This window comes from Tupaia chinensis, unplaced genomic scaffold (genome assembly GCF_000334495.1).
Source record: "Tupaia chinensis unplaced genomic scaffold, TupChi_1.0 Scaffold000322_1, whole genome shotgun sequence".
Taxonomy (NCBI): Eukaryota; Metazoa; Chordata; class Mammalia; order Scandentia; family Tupaiidae; genus Tupaia; species Tupaia belangeri.
The window spans coordinates 876,447-889,051 of record NW_006159816.1 but is presented as its reverse complement, the minus strand read 5'-3'; the positions used below and the strand labels follow the sequence as shown (position 1 = coordinate 889,051).

The 12,605-nt window shown below is 39.7% G+C and overlaps 1 protein-coding gene across 3 annotated transcripts in view; it reads left to right on the top strand.

Annotated features, from left to right (window-relative positions):
* Positions 1–12,605, top strand: part of LOC102480838 (protein ITPRID2) — a 53,353-nt gene that overhangs the window by 20,456 nt on the left and 20,292 nt on the right. For all 3 annotated transcript variants that reach the window (XM_014589007.2, XM_014589008.2, XM_014589009.2), the window contains exons 9-13: positions 2,815–2,881; positions 7,008–7,096; positions 8,430–9,641; positions 12,254–12,331; positions 12,411–12,538. In XM_014589007.2, the coding sequence (XP_014444493.1) occupies positions 2,815–2,881; positions 7,008–7,096; positions 8,430–9,641; positions 12,254–12,331; positions 12,411–12,538 (1,574 nt within the window). The remainder of the gene's footprint in view (positions 1–2,814; positions 2,882–7,007; positions 7,097–8,429; positions 9,642–12,253; positions 12,332–12,410; positions 12,539–12,605) is intronic.

Sequence of the window (12,605 nt, the reverse complement as noted above, 5' to 3'; positions counted from 1 at the left end):
GTAAAAGGAGACAGAGATTGAGTAGATTTCTTTGCCATAGAGTAGCATGTTGAAAGATAGTACACTGATTATATATGCTCATTAAAATTATTTTGTGGGACCAGTGGATGAAGTAATGGCTACGTCACTGGACTCCCATGTAGCCAACCGTAGTTTGAGTCCCGGACCTGGTGGCTTAAACTCACGCTGGGCGCATGTGTGTGTGTGCCCAAGATCCCAAGAGGAGAATGGAAAAGAAGAGATTGTGGTGTGGCCATCCCCTCTGGGGGACTATTTTTTGCTTTCTGTCTCTCTCTCTCTCTCTCTCTGTCTTTCTGGTGAGCGCACGTGCCCTGTAGCAAAAGCCTACCCACCCCCCCAAAAAAAAGTTATTTTGTGATTCATAAGTCTAAGAAAATAGGATATGTGATAATTCCACATTTTAAAGTAAGAGATTACAACTTGGTGTGTCATAATGATATGCCTAAGCCAAGATTCCTAAAACATAAATAAAGAGGCTTTTGAATTTATTTTTTGTAATATTTTCATCTGCTTGATAGTTACTTTACAGAAAGTTCTTTGAAGTAGGCTGGGCCTGAATAGAAACTATTAATAGACCTTTTGTTGAATATAAAAAGAAAATGCATCTTGTTCCCCTGCACACAAAACAATAGTTTTCCTGTTGAACTTGTATCTGGTGCCTTGAAGAATATATGATAATTTTTTTTATTTTTAACTTTTGCTATAGGATGTATATGCTCACCAGAGATAGACAGAGACAAGGGGAGAGAGAGAGTGAGAAATTACCACCCTTTTCTTTTATTCTCCTCTTGGGAGTTTGGGCATGTATGTACATGCACCAGGCGTGTTTTCAAGCTCCTGGATCCAGAACTTAAACCGGCCATGTGGGATTCAGCCTCCTCAACCTCCATACCACCTGTTGGTCCCCATAATGTTTATTTTTATTTATTTATTTATTTAACCACAGGGTATACATGCACTTGCCAGAGAGAGAGAAAGAGACAGACAGCAGACAGAAAGAGAAAGAAAGAAATCCCTCTTAGAGAAATGGCCATATCTCAATCCTTTCTCCATTCTCCTTCTGGGATTTTAGATAGGCACACTCGTGCTCGGTGTGATTGTCAGGTTGTTAGGTCAGGGACTCAAACTGCAGTTGACCATGTGGGAGTCCAGACTCTTAATCACTATTTGACAAATCAGAACAGTTTTTTAATTGGCAGATAATATCTTTAACTTTTGAGCTTTTTCATGTTGATTATTTTACTTTTATTTCTATAATATATTTCTTACAGTTGAATAGATCATAGCTCAAAACTACCAGAGTTTTACCTAAAATCTATTGTTATATTTGCTCTGATTTCTTTAGTGTTGAAACTCATATATTTGGGTAATTTGACCATTTTATTAATAGGGTGCTATTTACTATCTAAGAACTAATCATTAGTGATTAAAAGGATGAAAGTTGGTATATCTTTCATGTTATGATCTTGATACAGATTTAGGTGTGTTGGGATACGTGGAGAATTTGTGTGGGGAGGCGATAGGAAGGACTGAAAGTCTCTCATTTATGTAGTTGTGCAGATAGAAAGAAAAAACAGCACAAAAAGACAACTTCTGTGTGTTTGATATTTTCTTTGAGTTTTCAGGGTGGATTTATGGTTAAGATCTTTCTTTCAGCATTTTGGTTCTGCAAGGAAACCTGCTTTTCCACTTACAACTCCCAAGTTCTGTCATAAAAAAACCACTTATATGCCAGGATGAAACAGTCTTAGATATGAGCAGTTTTTGATACCTGAAAACTTGTGGGACTTTAGGAAATTTTGCAACAGGAACACAATGTCCCATTTTTAAGGACACAGTACTTGTAATCACCTCAGTTATGTGAGTTATGTGTTGGCCATGGTTTGCTATAATGGAGATATTAATATTTCCACTAGGACTGATACTACTTTAAAGATGGCTATTTAGAGAATAACTCTTTCCTGTGGATCTGCTTTTTTTTTTTTTTTTGGAGAGATTTTCACTGTAGGGCGCGTGCGTTCGCCAAACAGACAGAGAGAGACATAGAGACAGAAAGCGAGAAATCACCCCCCAGGGGGGATGCTCACACCGCAATCCCTTCTCCATTCTCCTCTCAGGATCTTGGGCATGCACGCACATGCGCCCGGCATGAGTTTTAAGCCACCGGGTCCGGGACACGAACTGCGGTCGACTATGTGGGAGGCCAGCGACATAGCCATTACGCTAACTGCTGGTTCCCTGGATCTGCTTTTCATCTAATAGAAACTTTTTTTTTTTAATTGTCAGAGGGCATGCGCACTTGCCATGGGGAAAGTGGGACAGAGAGAGAACGAAAGAGAGAGAACCACACCTCTGTGGGGTATGGTCACTCTGCAGTCCTTTTTCCATTATTCCTACTTTCATCAGAATTTTGGGCTTTGAATGCACACATATCTGGTATGTTTTCAACCTGCTGGGGCCTGAATTTGAACCATGGTTGGCCATGTGGGATCCAACTCCCACATTCACTGTGCTACAGGCTGGCCCAGAAGCTTTTGAAAAATGAAGTAGTTTGTACATGCAGTTATTTATTTATTTTTTTAGTAGCTACAAATTTGTATGCTACTGTGAACTGGACAACTGATCAGCAAATTGAAGTAGAGCATTCCAACAGGTTTGAGATAAAATGTGCTTAAATTTATGTGTGTAATACTTTAATGTGCATTAGTTAGGTTTATTTGTTTAATAAATGGTTATCAAGATGTTCTTTGCCTTAGATTCTTTTTGTTTTAACTAGTTAAAATTCTCCCTTAGATTCAAAGCACAGAAGGAGAAGCTCCTCTTGTTGCAGCCACCGTTACTCAGACCAGGATAAAAAGAGGTTAGTGGACTAATATCCACGGGTTCCTGAGTATATTCCTGAAGTGTATGTTGATTTGGAAAAGGGATTTTTATCTAGCAGTACTGGTAGTCCTTGTAAGTATAAAGAGAGGACTTAACAGCATAGGTAAGCATGCTTCATTATTGTTTGGTTATATAATTTTTTTATACTTTCTTGAAGATTTTTGTGCTCATAAACCAATAGTAGTTTGCTTATCCTGGAATGACATGCTTATCCAATCCCATGTGCACCAAATATTTTTCAGTTCTGCCTAAGAACTGGGGTGGCAGTGATAGAAAGAGAACTGATTGGGACTGCATTTTACATTGTTAGGATTGAAAAATATATTTGTATTCTCCATTTCTGGGTTTTAGTTATTCAAATATAGCTCCTAGGTATAATGCGTGAACATGCCTGTGGTGACGAAAAGCACCCATCTCTCAGCAGTAGTTAAACCTAGTTAAATTAAATTCTGACTGTGGATCAAAGGTGAGTGACTGTGGATATCATTCTTCTCTTGAATTATTAATTATTGACCAAAGACCCTTTGAATCCATCTCTTTCACTTTTAACTTGCAACTAGAAAAAAATGTCAGATCTTTATATTTACAAAGCTTTTTGAGATTCAGAGAAAGGGAGAGAGGAAGAAGTTAAAATGATGACTGAAGGTAGGACTCTCTATTTTTAAAACTTTGCACATGCTGAACCACCCTGTTCTTTTTTAAACAAAGATTCATAAGAATGTTCCTAGAAGAGGAAATTACATGTTTGTTTTCTCCTGATCTCTGAAATTACTTCATAAGAGATAATTTGCATATAATTTTTCTTTCATTGCAATATGCTTCTAAGAAGCAAGAGCTTCACTCTTACTAGGTCACTACAGTTCTGATAAGACACAAAGCATACTTTCACACTTCATTTCTTCCCTCTGCACATCCTTAAATGTACATACGTGTTTCTGAGCTGTAAGACAGAGTTCAGAGTCTTTGCATCAGGTGGGCAGGCAAAGAGGGTTACATTGGAAGAAGTAGCTGCCATGTGTCAGAAGGGAGAGAAAAGATGTTTTAAGATTAAGCTACCTGTGGAGAGAAGGATAGAATGTGATTTGTATTCATATCTGGGTTTCTTCTCTGATTAATGCTGGGTCTGTTATTTCTAGTGATTTAAGCAAATATGTTAACATTTTATGAGTTAAATTTTTATAAATAGTAAAATGGTTTTGTGCACGTGTGTATGAGAGAAAGAGACAGGAAACAACATATTATTTTAGACATTTTGGGAAATAATCTATCAAATTTTGGTGATGTGATATGCAAGTATTACAGATTAATCACAATTGCAGAATTACTATTATAATTATTTCACAGGTTTAAAAAAAAATACAGTACTTTAGTACTAGGACTTTTGAAGCTGAAATTCTGTTTAATCTCAAATTCAGTCTGGACCGAAGCCTAGAGCAGTTTAGTGACTTAACGCATGTCACCAACTAACATTTGGTAGATATGTTGAGAGCTGTCAAACAATTTTCTTATTATAGAAGACACACAAAATTTTTTAAGTGCCAAAGAGCATGTGCATTCTCAGAGACAGAGGAAGAAGACACTTAAGTGGAGTGTGGTAATGCTGCAATCCCTTCTCCATTTCTCCATCCCACTGGGAGTTAGGGAACACACATACCCGGTTTGTTTTCAAGCTGCTAGCACTTAGATTCAAACCTCAGCCAGCCATCCTGGACCCAGGACTCTTAACCGCTTGGCTATAGGGCCAACCTCAATATTTTCTTTAGCAGAGACTAGACAGGTGTTCTGTTTTATTTCTTTATAATATCGGACAGTAAAGTTTTGAGATTTTTGTCTTTTCCTTATGAATCTTTCCTCTGACATTGTATTTTAAATTAGAAATAAATGTTATATTTTCAGAACAGAGGTCTACTCCTTTTTCTACCATTTTCCGTAATGAACTGTGTTTCTCTGAAACAGAAACATCTGACTAAAATTATGATTTATAGTTTACAAAATATTGAGTAGTTCACATATGTTCTAATTAGTTCCTAAAGTAGTCCTGTGAAAAGTAGAGAAGGACCGTTATCATCCCATTTCATGGACAAGAAAAGTTACTGCTTCTGATTATGAAACAAAGCAGGAAGGTGTGCCCGGGTCTCTTGTTCTTTCCACTGCCGGGCAGCAGGTCTGAAGCCGTAACAGCCTCCATTGTGGCCTAAACTGTGGACTCAGTAGACAGGGCTCCACAGCTGTGAAGGGAACTCAGCACAAGCTGTTCTCCGGTGCAGACAGAACAGATCTTGGCAGGGAGAGCCTGAGGCTGAGCTGCTCACTGTGGCTTCCCGGGCGATCTGACAAATGCCCTTTGCCCACCCAGCTAGCCAGTTTCACTTCGAAATCACTGTAGTGACTGCTTAATTCTACTGCCACTTTAAGGAAATAGTCGTCATCCATTCTTTCAGCAAATAGGATTTATTTCCAGCTTGTTCTAGGTACTGGCATACAAAGAACAAATAAGCTTCCTGACTTCAGAAGGTTTACAATCTATCAGGAAAGTCACGATGCATTTTTGCATAGAAAAATATGTCATGACTTTCCCGACAACCCAGTAGTTTCTTTTAAAAAAGAGAGACATGCAAACACATAATTACTGTGGTAACTGCTATGACATAAGGTGTTAATCATTTTCTCAGTGAATATATTGCCTAGTTAGTACTGATGGTAACAGCTTATTACAAGTCAGTTTCATAATTATTCCAGTTTACCTATACTTATCAAAGATAAGGAGTAATCCCTGTATTTCATTATGCAGTTTTGGTAATATCAAAATGGTATTACAGTATTATTCTAACTTTTTAATGGGACAAACATTATTCCATGGCACCTGGGGCAACAGTGGGATGCTTTTAAAAATCAGGAAAACCATAATTGATTCTGGATTTTACTCATTTGTATTATCTGGGTCTTTCTCAGAATGGTTCAAATCTTAAACGAATGTGGATTTTGGTAAACATACTTTGCTTAGCCTTTTGCTTTTGAACTTCTGCAGAACTTTGCTTTCTCATAAAACATCTCCTCTAGGGACCAGCAGTTAGCGTAATGGATATATCACTGAACTCCCATGTAGCCAACCGTGGTTCGAGTCCCAGACCTGGTGGCTTAAACTCATGCCGGGTGCGTGTGCATGCGTGCCCAAGATCCCGAGAGGAGAATGGAGGAGAAGGGATTGCAGCGTGGCCATCCCCCCCTGGGGGGGGGGGGTTATTTCTTGCTTTCTGTCTCTCTGCCTCTCTCTGTATCTCTGGCGAGCACACGTGCCCTATAGCAAATCCTCTCCAAAAAAAGAGAAAATCTCCTCTAGGAAATGTAATAACAGAAAAGCCTCTCCATTGTAGTAGTTGTTCACATGTATGGAATGGGATCTCGCTTGCTGCACTTAGTGGGCTTTTCACTTATTTGAAACTTTTTTCAGGATATACTTGCCAGGAATTGGAGTCTAAGGCAAAAGAATAAACAGACGTATTTTATTAGATTAACAGTGTTCTGTACTAGTTGAATCTACTTGAGTTCCATGTAATTATTATGAAAGAATTGTTTCAGAACTTAAAAATGTTTGCACGCTGGAAACATCAGAGACATGTAACTATCCTTGACATTTCAGATTATTAAATTTCTTGGCCTTAATTCTTACTTTCTTATCAGGAAGATTATATGATTTTTTTAATATAACTTCATATAAACTTCTCATTTTACCTCTGAACATCTTTACTTACTTATATAGTGGAAATATTTTACTTTGGAACTTCCAAAGTCGTTTATAGTAGAGCCATTTTTTATTTCGGCTAGATGGCCTCTAAGGAAAACACAGTATTTGCATTTGTCATGGTACATTATAATTAGAAGTTAATTAACAACTGAATACTGAGAGTTGCTGATAGAAGATCTGATTCACTTTTTGTTTGAATTTGACTTATTTCCTGTGCTTTGAAGCCACAGTTTTGCATAAGTAATACATAGTTTTCCAGAAAGGATTCAGTGTTGAAGGTCTTTTCTCTTTTTGAAATCATATCTGTAATAATATTGCTCGATGTAGCGGTCTTTATAATTCCTTTTTTTACTGGCAGATCACCTGTTGCGTACTGCGAGTCAGCATTCTGATAGCAGTGGTTTTGCTGAAGACCCTACGGACTGCCTCTCTCTTAACCATCTTCAGGTAAACTTTTCTATTGTGATAGGCACTATGATCAACCTCCCCTTCATTTCATGATAATTTTTTTAGTTTAAAGATGGATTGTGTCTAATTTGTATTTTTCAAATGATAGTAAAAATGAAACTCTTCTGATATATAGATACCTAGGCATTTGACTATAAATTTTAGGTTTCACTAATTCTTCCTCTCTCTGAAGCAAAAATAAGAGAAAGAGTGAATGTGAGATAAAGAAAAGCTTCTCCTTTTTAATTTTTAGACTCCAATAAATAGGGATTTCTTTGATCTCTAATCTGCTTATTATGGATCCTAGCTTATGGGATGTTATTCTGACTTTTATGTTAGTCTTTGTTAGATAACCTGGAAAACAGGCACACCTGCATCCTCACGGAGTTAATGGTTTATATGTAGAGTGTACAAAAGGAACAAAAAAAAGCATTCAAAATGTCTATGAGCAAATTTTAATGAAAATTAGAATGAGAAAGAACTTAAAAAGAGCCTTTAGAAACAGCACTTATGGAGTAAATAGATGACATATACTTAAAGAGAGTCCGAATAATTAAGTAGACTAAAACTCAAGAGATGGAGGGGGGACTTTCAGAAGGACATCTGTGGTCTTCAGATGGAAAGGTAGGGTTGTGGCCGTTAGGAAAGAGTAGTTCTGACGGGGTAAATGGGCAAAAGCATCATTGGAGAGGAAATTGAAGGTGAAAGAAGTTAGGAATATTAACCGTGTTTTTGTTTGTTTGTTTTGCTTTGTTTTTTTCTCCAAGTAAGTGGCTTAAGTGTGACTGACAGGTCTTTTTGGTTTTTTTAAACATGGAGAAGTTACTCAGCTAAGGGAAGGGACTATAAAGAGAGGAGAGTTTGGTCCAGAAAAATCTGGGATGAAACTAGAGAAATACCTAGAGCCTGGAAAGAAGGAGATCAGAAATGGAGGTTGGAAGGATTAGCTCGGTCAGAAGGAACAAGATCTCCTTTTAGCATAGAGAGAAGCGGGGAGTGCTGGGCAGCGATATGGGGAAGCCTTTCGGTGTAGAAGAATGTTAAGGAGTTTTGGTCCGTTTTCCCTGAGCCAGCATCGTGTGTTAAATGAATAGGAGGGTATTGAAAAGGGAATTTAAGGAAAATAGTGAAGATCTGAAATAATCTTTGAGAGAACGTGGCAGGGAAAGGGGTTGTGGTTGCTGATCAGGATGGTAAAACAGTTCAAGCATCCCCAGGGCCGCAACTGAGTCAGAGGAGACCATTAAAATACAGAGAAGCCTTGTATCAGTTTGGTATTTTATTAATGCTATTTCTCTTAACCATCACTTTTCTACCTGTCGTCCTTTCTCAGGTTCATGAGCCCTTGCAAGCCATGGGGAGTAGTGCTGATAGTTGTGACAGTGAGACAACAGTCACATCATTTGGTGAAGACCTTGTTACACCAACAGTACAAGACCAGCCTTATTTCAATGAATCAGAGGAGGAGTCTCTCATGCCACTTCAGAAAGGGAAGGAGAAGGCAGCCCCAGTTGCTGACAAGAGAGAGTCAGACAGCCAAGATGTCCCTCAGTGTGAGACTGACGAGAGCACAGGAGCTAAGCAGCCCCCCTGCAGTCCAGGGAATGATGTTTCTGAAATCCCTGAGGTGGGAGAAGATTTGTCCCCTGAACAGACAGCAGAGCTCCAGAGGGAAGCAAGTGCTGAGAGCGATGTGGATAAAGGCAGCGAGTGTGAATTTACTCAGTATACCACACACCATATTCTGAAATCTCTAGCCTCTATTGAAGCTACCCCTAGTGACAGGAGCTCTGAAAATACAACGGGACCCCCCTCTTCTGTGGACAGAGTTAATACAGCCTTGCAGAGAGCTCAAATGAAGGTTTGTAGCCTGTCCAGTCAAAGAGCAGGGCGTAGCCTGATCAAATCTAAAGATCTCTTGAAACAAAGGTACTTACTTGCAAAAGCTGGGTATCCTTTAAGAAGGTCTCAGTCTTTACCAACCACCTTGCTGAGCCCAGTGAGGGTCGTGTCTTCGGTCAACGTTCGGTTATCTCCTGGAAAAGAGACCAGATGTAGCCCACCTTCCTTCACCTATAAGTACACACCCGAAGAGGAACAGGAATTGGAAAAAGGAGTGGTCGAGCATGATGGGCAGTCTTTAGTTAAATCCACTATCTTCATCTCCCCATCATCTGTGAGGAAAGAAGAAGCCTCCCAGGGTGAGCTGACCCAGGTGGAGGAGAGCCCTCCTGGAAGGACTCCAGCCTTTTCACAGTTTGTTTCTGCACCGATCTCTCAGTCCACCTGCTCGCTTCACTCTGTCCACTCCGAGTGGCCGGAAAGACCCCTGTGTGAGCACATGAGAACTCTAAGCACTCATAGCGTTCCCAATATATCAGGGGCCACCTGTAGTGCCTTCACATCCCCTTTCGGGTGTCCTTACTCACCCAGACATGCTGCCTACCCTTATCGAGTGTCTGCTGTGAATCCTCCTTCTGCCATAGAGATGCAGCTGCGAAGAGTGTTGCATGATATTAGAAGCTCACTACAGAATCTTTCACAGGTATGAGAAAAGGTGTATCTTTCTTACGAACTTGTTTCTTTTATGGCTTCAAGTGCCTCTTAATTTGCTTAGAAGCTAAGACTCATCAGACCTGAACTCCCTCAGTTTTATTTTCTTGCATGCCTAAACCTATCTGTACCTGCCCTCCTCCTACACTCTTCCTTCCTGTTTAAAGGGAAAAGCTGTAACTCATCCTGAACAAAGTTACCTTGCTCATAATCTCCCTCTCTTCCTAGAGGAGAGGTTTTTCTCATTAGACATCCTCCCTTTTTCAGCCTCTCCTCTATTGTGTTGACCAAGTCCAGAAATGTTCTTAAGCTGGCCCTTTTATTTAAAAATCTTCCCTCTCAGAGTCCTTTCTCTCCTTCTCTATGCCATTTGAATGTGTTGACCACCTCTTCCTTTTCTAAGTTCTCTTCATGTTCTCTATGACTAAGCTTTCCACTCACCTACTGACCCCTCATGCTGGTCTCCTGGCACAGAAGTAGTCTCCTTCCACTGAACTCAAAGGCTGGAACTTTTCCAGAACAGAAAAAAATAAGGTAAAGTATGAATTTGATTGAAAATGTCCTGTATGTCTTGTTGCTTTTAAAGTCATGGGACTCAGATCTATTAGTCTGGAAATAATTTTTTTTAAAAAGGGGAAAACTGGAAATAAGTAAGTTGTCTTCAGCCTTACTTTCATGTTTTCTTTCTTAAAAAAAAAAAAAATGCCAGAGGAGCATGTGCTTGCCACAGGAGGAGAAGGAGGGAGAGGAAGAAAGCACCCACCAGTGGGCTGTATTCATGTCACAGTCCCTTCTCTGTTTCTCCATCCCGTTAGGATTTGGGGCATGCATGTGTACCTGCCTATGATGTTTTTCAAACCACTAGGACCAGGATTGGAACTACTGTTCATATGGATCAACTCCCTTAACCATAAGGCCATGGTTTCACATTTTCTTTCTAACTCTCTCTCTGAGCTTATATATATTTAGATAATCGAGGAATTGCAGAAAATGACAATATAATGTCATGATGAGTATGTTCATTGGGGAGTTGGAAGGCCTATAAAGCATGTAATAGAGGTCTCATTGCCATGAAATAGCTAACAGGAAGCTGCAAAAATAAAGTTATAACCTTTACTTACAGGTTTTATCCTCATGACAGTTGTTCCTAATGATTGCATGCTAACCAGAATGTGGGTGTTTCCTCTTCCTCTTTATAAAATGTAGGTTTATTTATGACTGAGATATGTAAGCATTGAGCTGTAATTATGTAGAAAGGCCCTTTCCAGGAGCATGCTCATGGTTCACCTACTTTCTCGGCGACTTGTTCTTCTGCTCTAGCTGTGCTGTCTAACTCTTGGATGTTCCACGGAGAAGTCAGCTAATAAATCTGCCCATGCCCACCTCCCCCCCAGGAAATAGACACCCTGCGTAACCTGGTCTTGACTGTCCATTCCAGTTCCTAAGGTGTGTGCCCCAGCCACCTTGGACTGCATGCAGGCCTCAGTGCCTTCTGCCCTGACTGCACATGACTTTTTTTTTTTTTTTTTTTTCCTTTGAGAAAGAGACTTTTGCTTGGGGCATGTGGGCTCGCGAGAGAGACAGAGAGGAACAGAGAGACAGAAAGTGAGAAATCACTATCCCCCAGGGAATACAGCCCTGCTGAAATTCCTTCTCCTCCATTCTCCTTTTAGGATTTTGGGCACACATGCGCACGTGCCCGATGTGAGTTTTAAACCACCAGTTACAGGACTTGAGCCATAGTTGGCCATGTGGGAATCCACTTCCCTTATCACTAAGCCACCTGCTGGCCCCCATGCCTATGTTTTTATAACCGAATACCGCCCCCCCCTTCCCCACCCCAGCCCCTTGTCCTTCTTGGAGTGACCAAGTCTGTTTACTGTGAAGGCTCAGTTCTGGTGTCACCACTGTTCAAAAAGCTTACCTGATCTCAATGTTTGTTTGTTTCCATCATAGCAACCTGTCATATTATAATATTTTACTTTTCTTTTTCCATATATTGTGAGAACAAAGGAAGCCTGGGAATGCCTTTTAGCCTCACTATCTAAAGCAGTGGCATGTAACAGATGAGCAAAGGTCTAAGAGTGTGATGTTACTGGCTGTTCTCTCCAGCATGCAGTCATTACTGTAATCTCATGATGACATTTGCAGTTGCTTCTACATTTTTGAGTTTCGTTTTTGTTCTTTTTTTTTTTTTTACTTTCAAGGCAAGAGGGAAGTCCTGTCAGACATACTGGGTTGTCAGAAAAGTCATGATGCATTTTTGCATAGGAAAACAAAAAAATACATCATAACTTTCCCGGTGACCTAATGGATGTAAGCTATAATCATTCCTTTGTCTCCTCCTCCTCTCAGATAAGATGACTTAAACTTGGAGCTGTAGGAGTACTAGGTGACAGTGGGGCTGATCTTTTTGGTTCTTGCTTACAATATGAAGGTCTTTTTAGTTTTTTTGAGTGTGTGTGTGTGTGTGTGTGTGTGTGTGTGTGTGTTTGTTTTGCTTTTGTTTTTTGTCTGAAAGAGAAAATAAGTGGGCCCTAATTCTGCCTTTTTATTGCCTTTGGTAATCTGGAGTTTTTAAATTCTACTTTCACTTTTTTGAAGTACCCTATGATGAGAGGACCCGAATTTGCTGCTGCTCCGTATAGTACTCAGAAATCATCTATTCTACCTCTTTATGAAGTAAGTACTTCCTTAAATCTTTGGGTTACAAACTAAGTTGTATGATCTGAAAGTGTAATTCTGTTATGTTGCATTTCAGAATACTTTTCAGGAGCTCCAAGTAATGAGGCGGAGCCTGAATTTGTTTAGAACACAAATGATGGACTTAGAATTGGCTATGCTGCGTCAGCAAACCATGGTTTATCATCATATGACGGAGGAAGAGAGGTAAGCATATGTATTAACTCAAAAGGATTTTCAATCAAAGAAGCATTTTCAGCTTATGTTTTTTCAA